Below are 14,578 nucleotides of genomic sequence, written 5' to 3' on the forward strand. Positions count from 1 at the left end.
GGCTGCTACTAATGCCTGCAGGGGAGCTGGTGCTAATGTCTGCAACTATCTATACTACCTACAAGGGAGGGGATACTACCTACTATCAAAGGCAATCTTACAGCAGAGTCACCTGCACTAACTTGAATTTCTAGGTAGATGCAGGTGACCCGGTTTCTGCCACTGCTCACCATGTGAACATCGGTCTCGCTGCCAATGCAAATTCCCTGTTCTGTCCTATTGAGAAGAGAGAAATCTTTGCTCATACATCAGCTGCCTCCATTGCACACAACAAGGAATCCACATATCGGCAGGGTAAGAAGGGTCAGAAACCAGGTCACCCTTGTGTCAGATTCCCTTTAAAAAAAACAAGTGCTCGTAATTGGTATCGGCGAATACTAGAATTAAAGTATCTGTACTCGTACTTGGTCTTAAAAAATGGTATCGGGACATCCCTAGTTCCTAACCTCAGTATCTGAGGAAAGGGATTTAGGGGTCATTATTATAGTAGACGTGAAGGTAGGTAGACAATGTAATAGAGCAGCAGGAAATGTTAGCAGAATGCTTGGATGTATAGGGAGAGGTATAAGTAGTAGAAAGTAGGAAGTGATCATGCCGCTGTACAGTGTACTAGTGAGACCTCACTTGGGAGTAGTGCTGGGGACTGTATCTCCAAAAGCATATAGAGGGAGATTTAAGTTTATATCATCCCCTCTGTCTCTTCTTTCTTCCAAGCTATACATGTTAAGGTTCTTAAGATTTCTTGGTAAATTTTATCCTGCAATCAATGTACTAGTTTAGTGGCTCTTCTCTGTCTCCAAAATGTCTATGGGAGAGATTTATCAAAACCTGTGCAGAGGAAAAGTTGACCAGTTGCCCATAGCAACCAATCATATTGCCTCTTTCATTTTTCCGAGGTCTTTTTAAAAATGAAAAAAAATCAATCTTATAGGTTGCTATGGTCAACTTTTCCTCTGCACAGGTTTTGATAAATCAACCTAATAGATATTTTGGAAACAATTAGAGAAGAGCCACTAAACTAGTACATGGATTGCATAATAAAACTTACCAGGAAAGGTTAAAGGACCTTAACATGTATAGAAGAAAGAAGAGACAGAGGGGATATGATAGAAACTTTTAAATACATAAAGGGAATCAACAAGGTAAAGGAGGAGAGCATATTTAAAAGAAGAAAAACTACCACAAGAGGACATAGTTTTAAATTAATTCAATCTTTTTATTGAGTTTTGAAAAATAAGACAGAAACCAAAATATCAAACAGTAGGCCTTAGTGTGGGCCCTAAACGGGACAAACATAATACAGTAAGCAATAATCATAGTACATGTGGTGTACAAGAGGGAATATTCAGTCCGCGTTGTGGACTGTCATCCAGTATTGGTGTAAAGGAAGAACAAACCAATATCAGTAACAAATATTGTAAGATGAGCAAAGCATAACGAAAGGAGACAATCTCCACATGAATACAAATAAAATAGAAAGGAATTAAACACTAAATGGGTTTTTGCCTATGAGGGCGAACCCAAAAAGATATTAACCACAGTGTGTGTCGACAAAGGGTGTGTTAAAATGTATATCAGGAAGCTACCATTCAATCGGGTTTCAAGTGTGGACAATGGGGGCTGGACAGCCAGGAGGACCAATGTTTCAAAAAAGATTTATACTGCTAGTGCACAAGTGCAAATGTTCTCTCATACCCACATGACAGATTAACAACATTAACCCCTTAAGGACTCAGGGTTTTTCCGTTTTTGCACTTTCGTTTTTTCCTCCTTACCTTTTAAAAATCATAACCCTTTCAATTTTCCACCTAAAAATCCATATTATGGCTTATTTTTTGCGTCGCCAATTCTACTTTGCAGTGACATTAGTCATTTTACCCAAAAATGCACGGCGAAACAGGAAAAAAAATCATTGTGCGACAAAATCGAAAGATAACCGCCATTTTGTAACTTTTGGGGGCTTCCGTTTCTACACAGTGCATATTTCGGTAAAAATTACACCTTATCATTATTCTGTAGGTCCATACGGTTAAAATGATCCCCTACTTATATAGGTTCGATTTTGTCGCACTTCTGGAAAAAATCTACATGCAGGAAAATTTATACGTTTAAAAATGTCATCTTCTGACCCCTATAACTTTTTATTTTTCCATGTACAGGGCGATATGAGGACTCATTTTTTGCGCCGTGATCTGAAGTTTTTATCGGTATGATTTTGGTTTTGATCGGACTTTTTGATCACTTTTTATTCATTTTTTTAATGGTATAAAAAGTGACCAAAATACGCTTTTTTGGACTTTGGAATTTTTTTGCGCGTACGCCATTGACCGTGCGGTTTAATTAATGATATATTTTTATAGTTCGGACATTTACACACGCGGCGATACCACATATGTTTGTTTTAATTTTTTTTTACACTGTTTTATTTTTTTTTTGGGAAAAGGGGGGTGATTCAAACTTTTATTAGGGAAGGGGTTAAATGACCTTTTATTAACACTTTTTTTTTACATTTTTTTTTGCAGTGTTATAGGTCCCATAGGGACCTATAACACTGCACACACTGAACTCCTATGCTGATCACTGGCGTGTATTAACACTCCTGTGATCAGCATTATCAGCGCTTGACTGCTCCTGCCTGGATCTCAGGCACGGAGCAGTCATTCGTCGATCGGACACTGAGGAGGCAGGTTAGGGCCCTCCCGGTGTCCGATCAGCTGTTCGGGACGCCACGATTTCACCGCGGCGGTCCCGAACAGCCCGACTGAGCAGCCGGGTCACTTTCAGTTTCACTTTAGAAGCGGCGGTCAGCTTTGACCGCCGCTTCTAAAGGGTTAATACCGCACATCGCCGCGATCGGCGATGTGTGGTATTAGCCACGGGTCCCGGCTGTTGATGAGCGCCGGGACCGAAGCGATATGATGCAGGATCGCGGCGCGATCCCACTTCATATCGCGGGAGCCGACGCAGGACGTAAATATACGTCCTGCGTCGTTAAGGGGTTAATCAGCTCTATGAGTTCAGGTATTAGATCAGATTTCCAGCGCCTAGTTATCAGGAGCTTGGCAGACATCAAGATATGAGCAATAAGGTTACGAAAAGGAAATGGGACACGGTCTAAGTTTAAAAGGAGAATAGCTAGAGAGGGGGTCAGCAGAAAATCTGATCCTAGAAATCTCTGCAGCAAACTAGTTACTTCGTTCCAGAATGACTTAAGCTTAGGGCATCCCCATAGGATATGTAACAAAGTACCCTCGTGCCCACATCCGCACCAGCAAGATTTAGAACATTCGGGGTTAATGTGGTGTAGCCTGGAGGGGGTAAAGTACCATCTAAAAATCGATTTTTAGTACAGCTTCTCTGTGGTTCGTACAGCGGAACATTGATTTCACTAGACCTAAAGCGGACATCCATTGGTCCGTTGTGAACGTTTCTCCCAACTCTCTTTCCCATCTATCCATATATGGAAGTTTTGCTAGGTCTGTTCTACCATTAAGTAGGTTGTAAAACACATTAATCCCCTTTTTAGATGGTGCCGTAATCTGGAAGAAATGCATTATCCTATATGGGATTAGTAGGCCGCGCCTAAATTTAGCAGTGAGGAGGCTTCTAATTTGTAGGCATTTATAAAAGTCAGATCAGGGTATACCATATGTCTTTTGTAGATATGGGAAATGTACAGTATCATAGGAATCAAGCAAGTCGCCGAGGGAGTTCATTCCGCTCTCTTTCCATGAGCTCAATGACAAATCTGGGATAAAATGGGCCAGGAAATCTACGGGGACATCCTTCAATAGACACGTCCTTTTAGGCAAGGGCTGAGCCAAAAATTGTCTCCACGCTCTATCAGAGAGATTGACTGAGGTTAAGTGAGTCGGCGAAGGAGGGGGAGAGAGGGAGGGATCCACAGTCTGGACAAGAAGGCGAGCTCTAAGGGAAAGTGGGGCAGAGCATTCAGCTTCAATGTCAACCGAGTATTTGTCGGGATTGTGCGACCACCAGTATTGGAGTTGATCCAAAATACATGCTTTGTGATAGCCCTCTATATGTGGGAAACCCAGGCCTCCAGCATCAGGATGAGTGGTCATAAGTTTGCGGGCCACCCTAATCTTCCTACCTGCCCAGACATAGTGATAAATAGCTCGATTTAAGGAGTTAAAGTAAGATCCCGGGATAGAAATGGTCAGGGTTCTAAATAGATAGAGTAGCTTTGGGAGGAGAAGCATTTTGAATGCCGCCAGACGACCCAGCCAAGAAGTAAGTTGTGTAGAATAGGAGAGAAAAGAGAGGTCAGGAGAGAGGTGGCCAGAGGAGGGAAGTTCTTACGGAAAGTATTTTTAGAAGGGACGGTAAGTTGTATGCCTAGATAGGAGATTGGTTGACCACGTCAGCTCCCCAATCTCTGACTGTTCGTCTATCTAGGAGACCCCTCGATATCAGAATCAAATCAATCCTCGAGTATGTGTGGAATCGAGGGGAAAAATAGGTATAATCTCGCTCCGACGCATGAAACATACGTCAAGCATCAAAGTAATCATATCTAGGGTGTCTCCCAGACAGAAAGAACGCCTACCACCTATTTTGGAGAGGTCCATGGATGGATTAGGCACAGAGTTAAAGTCACCACACAAGATAACCTCTCCCATTCGGACCTCTGTAATCAAGTTAAACACTTTCTTTAGGAATCTACTGTTTACTGTTGGGAGCGTAAATATTCACAATAATAAGGGACAATAATAAGGGACATGATTAATGCAGCACAGTAAGATGATAAATCGGCTGTGAGGATCTGTAATCTGTTTGGAGACAGAGACTGCCAGATCATCTCTAAAGGCAACTAGGACGCCTCTCTTTTTCTTGTCCAAGGTAGAGGACACTATGGTTGAGAACCTCCTGTGGGGTAAAGTAGGGGGATTTTTAGAGGAGATATGTGTCTCCTGAAGGCGCAATAGCGTAGCATCTCGTCTCTCCACTTCACGCCACATGAAGTATCTTTTTTGTGGGCTATTAAGCCTGTTAACATTCATGGAAAGTAGGCGAATGCTCATGCTAGCCGCTAGGAGAAATGTGGAGGTGACCAGGAGGGGGAGTATAGAGTAAGTATGACCAAGCATCTGGGGGTACAATACGGGGTGACACACACTAACCTGTGATTCAGTGAAGACGACGCACACTGGGCTTGCAAAGTTGGTAGTTAAAAACCCGACTTGGCTCTGTGAGCCACAGACGGCGATGTCACACAATTGCTCCCACTAAAACCACAAAAGAAAGAGCGTTAGAACAGCAAATACAAATAAAAGGGTTAAGGCTAAAAAAAGAAAAACAGATCAGCAAAGTATTGACAAGAAATCAAGATAGGCAAATAGTAATAGAAAAGTGCAGTGTATAGATGGTATAGACACCAGTACAGTGGGTGTGGAAGTCACAAACTGGTCAAGGGAATTGCTCTATCAGCCATTCCACCGGGTTAAGTTTACATTCTAATAAGAGGGTAACATGTAATCAAAGTACTGGAAAGAAAGTCACTCTGGATCTTTTCTGATGGGAGAACCGGAACGAGGAGATGGAAGCTCATCTTGATCAGGCAGCATACCCCAATCTTTGAGGATGGATAGTCCTATTTCAGCATTCGGCAAGGCATGGACTTTACCCTGTCTGTTGATCAAAATCTTCGCAGGGAAACCCCATCTGTAGGGAACACCTAAGTTGCGGAGAGTTTCAGTCAGAGGGCCAAAACTACGCCTAGCTTGCAGCGTAGCTGCAGAGAGGTCTGCAAAGAGTTTAATATCTTCAAAAGGATCAGCAAGAACCGTGTGTTTGCGAGAGTATTGTAAAAGTAGGTCCTTGGTTTGAAAAAACGTGAACCTAGCAAGGACATCTCTTGGCAATTCATCCGGAAGGGACCTCGGCTTGGCTACCCTGTGGGCCCTATCTATGCTATACTCGTAATCTTCCAAATCAGGGAGCAGTTGTTTGGTAAGCTGCTTCACATATTTAACAAGCTGGGACCCAGGTACGTTTTCAGGGATGCCCCTGAACTTCACATTATTACGCCTATTGCGGTCCTCTGAATCAATAATTTTGGCGTGCAGGGAATCAACCTTCTCATCTAAGGCATTATGGACATCTTGCAACTCATTGTGGGCTTCTGCGAAGGAGGTAAGTTTAGTCTCAGTGTGGCACATTTTCTGCTCCAAGATAGAGGTAGAGGCTTGCAGTGGGTTTAACAGCTTGCTAAAGTCCGTCTGCAAAGAGCTATGCAGGGCCTGCAGCATTTCTTTAAGCATGGTGTCAGAGACAGCAGTATCATTAGTTTTCAGTGATGAGAACTTATCATTATCAGTCTCTGGAGCAGGGGCCTGAGGAGTCACTAGGTCCCCGTCTGGGACAACCAGACGGGGTCTCTGCTTCTGAGGACTAACCTGTGGAGATGTCTGAATGTCCTCAGCAGCGGCGCTCCACGTATCGCAGGCCTGCGAGGAGTCATCAGCATGTGTCTCCAGCGCTGCTTCTCTGCTCGGTCGCATCACAGCTTCAAGACAGGTAGGTGGTGGTGAGCTCCAGTGCTGCGGCATCTCGAACGATAATGACTGGTTAACCTTAGTGGAAGGAAGCGACTGGTAAGGGCTCCCCATAGCCTCCGAGCCGTCTCCCTCTCCGTGCTTCTTCTGCCTCCGTCTACCCGCCGCGCTCTGTGCAGAGCGCGCAGCGGCGTCATCTTGGGTCTGAGTGCCGGCTGAGCCCTCAGAGTGAAAATAGCTCGTTAGTCTGTGTACCTCCTTTATGGAAGTTTCTTTTCCTGCCCGGAGTCGCCATGAGGGCTGGGACAGCCACAGAGTTAAGTTTGAAGTCGCTGGCAGTTGAAAAATGCTTATTTCCCTGGTGTCACAGCAGGAGCTCTGTATTCACGCAGCCATCTAGTCCCGACATACTTTTAAACCTTTGCCCCTCTAATTTAAAACTAACATCAAGAAGTATTACTTTACTGAGAGTAGTGGATGCATGGAATAGCCTTCCTGCAGAAGTGGTCGTTGCAAATACAGTGAAGGAGTTTAAACATGCATGGGATAAGCATAAGGCTATCCTTCATATAAGATAGGTCCAGGGACTATTGATAGGATTCAGATTATTGGGCAAACTAGATGGGCCAAATGGTTCTTATCTGCTGCCACATTCTATGTTATTTAGCTATACATTACAGCTACCTTACCCCCATTTTACTACATAACATAGGCTGTATGCCTTCCAATGAGTGCCATAGGTGCTGTCACCAGAAATCTCATTTTTGCCCATGATTTGGATGTGTTTATATATTTAACCCTTCTATTCTTCTTAATGCGCCTGTCTCACTTGACCCTTTTGTCTGAAGAGACATGGCAACATAATGAACAGATGTTTTTGATGGAAGCACCTCTTTCTGGCTAGGAAAGCCATAGCAATAAGCTGAATGGAGCAGGATAGAATAGAATTGCCTGGTAAATACTGTTATTACCTTTGAGCACAAAGGGGGAGATTTATCAAGACATGTGGAGAAAGAGAGGTGCAGCTGCCCATAGCAACCAGATTGCATCTAAAGAAATGAAAGATTCTATGGCCAACTCCACCACTCTTCCTCTTCACTGGTTTTGATAAATCTCCCCCATAGTGTTTAAGAAGAGAAATTGCTAAATACTCCCTGGAGGACTTTACCTCCTTAATGTCCTCTTCCCTATTTTTGTGAATGTCTCTGTGTGACGGTCTACTGGGGGACTGATACATGTTAAATTGTTCTAGGGGGTTGGTGCTATACTTTATCTACTTTTTGTACAGTCATGTAGCATTGAATATTACGTTTGTTTACACTGAGTGTACCACAGATTTTCAGGCAAGGCATCTTAGAATGACCTCCAATGCCTTGTCTGTATTATTAGACATTTCTTGTAAATGATGCATAACTTCTAATGTTCATATACTTCATGTTTATGTTTATACTTCAGCCAGAATACAAAATTGCTGATCCGATCTGTACCTACATATTCTCTGTACTCGTCCTTTTCACCACAGTGCGACTTGTAAGGGACACGGTACTTATTATACTTGAAGGTGAGTGGATATTCGACTATTAGGATTTAGTTAGGTCAGAAATGTTGTGGATTAGCAGTGTGATTCCACTCTCCAAATCTGCTGCAGTTTACCCTATACCCATGTAGCAGAAATCCAAGCATGCTGCAGTTTTCAGATCTGTACCATGCGAATTCTAGTAGATAAATTTTGTCTCTTTCTATGAAAGGCATAGATTGAAATTTGCTGAAAATTTACATTGTGTTTGGCAACCAATTCCATTGCAGAAAATGTGATTTACATGTGGACATGCCCTTTGGAATCTCACTATATTTATGGTGAAGAAAATTTGTGTCCGATTAATAGGATCTGGGGAATATTCTCACTAATGTCCAACTAGTGCATATCTATGTCCACAAAGACCAATACAATATTAGTGCTATATGACCTCCAAAAGGACAAACAAAAAAACATTCCAAGGCATTCCAAAAATATAATACAATTTAATAATCTTTATTTATCATAAAAAATAGGAGGAGCTCTTTTCCCAAAGGGAGAAAAGACACAAACAGGTGTCACGCCAGCATCCCTATATGCCTATATATACATACATAGTATAGCACCTATAAAGCTATATGGCTGCTTAAAGTGCAAGTGCATATAAACAGAAAAGCATAAAGGTTACATTTATACAAAACTGCCATATAGTTATTCAACATGTTAATGCATGCAGACCAAAAAAAAAATTGCATGCCTAAAGTTACAGCAAATAAGGTGCTAGAACACTAATTCACCATACATTGGTCACAAGGCAGGCGGAAACTGGAGCGACACTACTCCAACGCGGCGTTTCGGCGGGAAGCCTTTAATGAGCAGTGGTTTGTGTCCAGTGGGATGTAGTTTTTGTATCTTCATGTGACCAATGGGCTGCGATATCCGTTAAATCTAATTTAGCTCACTTGGATGTGGAGGGGCTGAGAATTACGAAACCCGCCAACTTCCGGGTATTGCGTCACGGAGCCGGTCACATGACACCTCAGACACCTGCAGACTGGCGCACGCGCACTGCGCCACATCCAAGTGCTAGAACGAGATTACCAAAGTGCTTCCCCCAGGGACTGGCCCCAAACCATCAAAACCTTAATACAAATGCATAAATCTCTTATAGCAACATAATATAGCAATATGAATTCAAATCGAGAAAACAGATGGTCAGACATCCACAATGATCTAATGCTTCTCAGCAACATTTATTAAACTAACAGTTCGTTAGTGTAATTTATGATCATGAAGTGCAAGCCCACTAGCCGCAGGGGGAACGACCCACTGGCAGAGCAGCCCCAATGCCACTCAAACCAGTCTCAGGGCCGCACGTCCCCATAGACACGGCGCCGCAGCAGCAATGGACGCCGCACAGCACCACACCAGTGTGAACAAGGTGTAAAAGCTCACTTACCATATGCTCCCAGTCAAACTGGGAGGCTGCCAGAAAGGAAGGGGACCTGTACTGCTTCCTGCTAATTTTATTTTTATTTTTTCAACTGTAAATGTTTATTGAAGTTTTAAAAATAAATAAGGGGAAACCTAATCCAACAGTTAACAAGGGGTCCCCCCTGCCAGTGAGTAACAAAAGATCATCCAAGAGCAAAAACAAGCACATTCTAGAGACAAAATATGTCAATAAAACAAGTCTCAATCACATAGTTAAAGCAAAAATCGGCACTTCCTGCTAATTTATATAGGGCTGAGGGGCAGAGTGCAGGTAAAAACAATATATAGTAATAATAGCAATAGTTTACATAATTTAAATAACTCGGGTCGACCGCGTTTTTGCCTACGGTCGGGAAACCGCATACGGCCGAAAAAGAAGCCTACCGGAGGCTGCGGTTCACTCCGGTCGGCTCATAGACATGCATTAAATACGGTTCCCGAATACGGCTGAGTGCGGGCACCACGATTAAGCCCCTCCTCCCAGCCGTATACGGGAACTTTAGTTACAAAACGTGGTGTGAACCCAGGGTAAGAATGTTTTGGCATAACCCTCTTCTTTTCCCCTAACTACAGTGCTGCCCTCTAATGGATGGCTACAAGATAATCTCATGGTTATATAGTTTGTAAGGCTGAAAAAAATGTCTATCCAGTATCAACCTATTACCCTATAGTGTTGTTCCAGAGGAAGTCGGGTTGCTTCTACTCTTAGGATAAAGAGGTGTTTTTTTCTTTTCGGGTCAGACAGTGATGGAGCATGAAAAACACCTAAGTATCTTCCTCTCTTCAGTGATAACCACTGCCAGCCACTGTTTATGCTCATGTTTGACGTTTCTAGCTAAACCTCCCCATCACAATATTATTGCCTCTTTCACATGGCAGTATTTTGCAAAGATGGATCCAGAACACAAATGTGTACTTAAATCTTTCCATTATACTTTTTTCTCTGTGTTAGTTCTACTCCTAGATTTTGCTTACAATTACTGATTCAAATGCTACTATGTGAAAGTGGCCGAATAATAAAAGATAGCCATGGTACCAGGAATCGTGCACAAGCAGTTTATGTTGTGGTCTTGTGTTGAACCAAGTACTTGTGAAATCAGTTTGAATCATTTCTTCCAGGCGTTCCAAAGCACTTAAATGTGGATCAAATCAAAGATGACTTGATGAAAATAGAGGATGTGTATTCAGTAGAAGACATTAATGTCTGGTCGCTAACCACAGGAAAGTCTACTGCTATAATCCGTATACAACTAAGTAAGTACTAGCCCAGGACATCAGTATATCCTGCAGTGTATAGTCAAGTTAATTCTGTTCTCCCAGGTTAAGCAACAAAGTACAACTGGTAAAACATCTCCAATGTGGATCCTCTTCCTTTTAGTTACATAGTTACATAGTTAGTATGGTTGAAAAAAGACATACGTCCATCAAGTCCAACCAGGGGATTGAAGGGAAGGATGTAAGGGGATAAGGGAAAGGGATGTAGTTTTATAATTCTGCATAAGCTTTAATGTTATTTTGTTCCAGGAATGTATCTAACCCTGTTTTAAAGCTGTTAATTGTTCCTGCTGTGACCAGTTCCTGAGGTAGACCGTTCCATAAATTCACAGTCCTCACGGTAAAGAATGCGTGCCGCCCCTTTAGACTAAACCTTTTCTTCTCCAGACGGAGGGAGTGCCCCCTCGTCCTTTGGGGGGGTTTAACCTGGAACAGTTTTTCTCCATATTTTTTGTATGGGCCATTAATATACTTATATACGTTTATCATATCCCCCCTTAAACGTCTCTTCTCAAGCCTAACAATTGTAACTCCTTTAATCGCTCCTCATAGCTAAGATGTTCCATGCCCCATATTAGTTTAGTCGCGCGTCTCTGCACCCTTTCCAACTCTGCAGTGTCCCTTTTATGAACAGGCGACCAAAACTGAACAGCATATTCCAGGTGAGGCCGTGCCAATGCTTTATAAAGGGGAGTATTATGTCCCTGTCCCTTGAGTCCATGCCTCTTTTGATACATGACAATATCCTGCTGGCTTTGGAAGCAGCAGCCTGACATTGCATGCTATTTTGTAGTCTGTGATCTACAAGTACACCCAGATCCTTCTCTACCAGTGACTCTGCCAGTTTAATCCCCCCTAAGACATACGACGCATGCAGGTTATTAGTACCCAGATGCATAACTTTACATTTTTCCACATTGAACCTCATTTGCCAAGTGGATGCCCAGACACTTAGTCTATCCAAGTCATCTTGTAACTTATGCACATCCTCTATAGACTGTACCGTGCTACAAAGCTTGGTGTCATCTGCAAAGATAGAAACAGAGCTGTTAATACCATCCTCTATATCATTGATAAATAAATTAAACAGCAGCGGGCCCAGTACTGAACCTTGGGGTACACCACTAATAACCGGGGACCAATCAGAGTACGAATCATTTACCACCACTCTCTGGGTACGATCCATGAGCCAGTGTTCAATCCAGTTACAAACTAAAGTTTCCAAGCCCAAGGACCTTAACTTACCTGTCAGACGTCTGTGAGGGACAGTATCAAACGCTTTGGCAAAATCCAGAAACACTATATCCACAGCCATTCCTCTGTCAAGGCTTCTACTCACCTCTTCATAAAAGCAAATTAGATTGGTTTGACAACTTCTATCCCTAGTAAACCCATGCTGGCTATCACTTATAATACTATTATCCCCTATGTATTCCTGTATGTAATCCCTTATAAGTCCTTCAAACAATTTACCCACAATGCACGTTAGACTTACCGGTCTATAATTGCCTGGCGAAGACCTAGAGCCCTTCTTGAAGATTGGTACCACATTAGCCTTGCGCCAGTCCCTTGGCACAATACCAGACACCAGAGAATCTCTAAATATCATGAACAAGGGTACAGATATTACTGAACTTACCTCTCTAAGAACTCTTGGGTGTAGTCCATCCGGCCCTGGAGATTTGCTTACATTTACTTTACTTAACTTACCTTGTACCATCTCTACATTAAGCCAGTTCAATACATTATATGATGTGTTACCAGCACTGACCTGGCCAATGTCAGCTCCTTCTTCCATAGTATATACAGAACTAAAGAACCCATTCAGTAGCTCCGCCTTCTCTTGATCGCCCGTGACAACCTCCCCATTATCATTATTAAGGGGTCCTACATGCTCTGTCCTTGGTTTTTTTGTATTTATATATCTAAAAAAATATTTAGGATTAGTTTTGCTTTCTTCGGCCACCTGTCTCTCATTTTGAATTTTTGCTGTTTTTATTACATTTTTACAGATTTTATTAAGCTCCTTGTACTGTTTAAATGTTATAGCTGACCCATCAGATTTGTATTTTTTGAAGGCTATTTTTTTGTTGTTTATTGCTCTTTTAACCTCATTTGTCAGCCATGTAGGATTTAGTTTTAATCGTTTATATTTGTTCCCCTTTGGTATATATTTAGCTGTATAGTTATTTAGAGTTGATTTTAAGATGTCCCATTTACCTTCTGCATCAGCATTTGAGAACACCTCCCCCCAGTCTATGTCCTGTAGTGCAGCCCTCAGCCCAGGGAAGTTTGCCTTTTTAAAGTTATATGTTTTTGCTTTCCCCATCTGTCTTTGTTTTCTACATTTTAAGTCAAAAGTAACTATATTGTGGTCGCTATTACCAAGGTTTTCCCTCACAGTTACATTACCAACCAGCTCTGCGTTGTTGGAAATGATCAGATCCAACAAGGCATCACTTCTTGTTGGGTCCTCCACAAACTGGCCCATAAAATTATCCTGCAATAAATTTAGGAATTTTCTCCCCTTTGTAGTTTTAGCCAACCCCCGGCCCCAATCTATATCTGGATAGTTAAAATCTCCCATTATTACCACTGTACCTGCCCGGGCGGCCCTCTCTATTTGTTTATACAGCCGACCTTCTATCTCTTCAGTGATATTAGGGGGTCTGTAGATTACACCAAATATTATTTTTTCAGTATTTCCCTCCTTTTGTAATTCTACCCACAGTGATTCCACCTCCTCAGAATCATCAGACACTATGGCATCGTTCACACTGACTTTCATACCACTTCTTACATACAGACAGACTCCACCACCTTTTCTGTTCATTCTATCCTTGCGAAACAATGTAAACCCCTGCAGATTAACGGCCCAGTCATGCGAGGAGTCCAGCCATGTCTCAGTGACCCCAACTATATCAATATGTTCCTCCAGTATCAAGGCCTCAAGCTCCCCCATTTTATTTGCTAGGCTTCTGGCATTTGTGAACATACACTTCACATTTCCATTAAGTTTTACACATATAGTCTCACTAATGGGATTTTCAGAGTTATTGGGGTTAATGTCATTTTTTGACTTATAAGGGCTAATTGTACTATTTAAGTTATTGGGGCTAATGGGATTTTTTGAGTTATTGGGTCTAACGTTATTATTTAAGTTATTGAGGCTAATGGGATTTTTTGCGTTATTGCGTCTAACGTTGTTATTTAAGTTATTTTTTGAGTTAATGGGGCTTATTGTAGTTATTGAGTTATTGGGGCTAATGGAATTTTTTTAATTATTGGGATTACAATTTTTCGGGCTACATTTATTTTTACAGCTGGTTTGTAATGCATGAATCTCCTTGTCCACTGCTCTTAACCTCCCCCCACAGGACTCCTCTCCACCCGCCATTATGTCCTGACCCCCTCTAACCTATCCATCCCACTGTCTGCTTTCTTTGCTTTATTATCCTCCCCCCACTCACCTAGTTTAAATACTCAGCCACCCCTTCCAGGATTCTCTCCCCCAGCACAGCAGACCCCCTTCCATTCAGGTGCAAATTATCCGTAGAATAGAGTTTGTACCCCAATTAAAAGTCAGCCCAGTGCTCTAAAAACCCAAACCCTTCCCCCTCACACCACGACTTAAGCCATGCATTTAACTCCCTAAGCTCCCGCTGTCTTTCCTGCGATGCGCATGGCACAGGAAGTATTCCAGAGAACACAACCTTAGAGGTCCTTCCCTTCAGCTTGGCACCTAGTTCCTTGTAATTATTCTTCAAGGACCTCC

General features: G+C 42.3%; 1 protein-coding gene across 1 annotated transcript in view; it reads left to right on the forward strand.

Moving 5' to 3' along the window:
• SLC30A4 (solute carrier family 30 member 4) overlaps nt 1–14,578 on the forward strand; it is a 42,191-nt gene that overhangs the window by 24,287 nt on the left and 3,326 nt on the right. Inside the window, exons 5-6 of the mRNA XM_056572222.1 lie at nt 7,974–8,079; nt 10,648–10,782. Coding sequence (XP_056428197.1) covers nt 7,974–8,079; nt 10,648–10,782 — 241 coding nt within the window. The remainder of the gene's footprint in view (nt 1–7,973; nt 8,080–10,647; nt 10,783–14,578) is intronic.

The sequence above is a fragment of the Hyla sarda genome, chromosome 4 (assembly GCF_029499605.1).
Source record: "Hyla sarda isolate aHylSar1 chromosome 4, aHylSar1.hap1, whole genome shotgun sequence".
Taxonomy (NCBI): Eukaryota; Metazoa; Chordata; class Amphibia; order Anura; family Hylidae; genus Hyla; species Hyla sarda.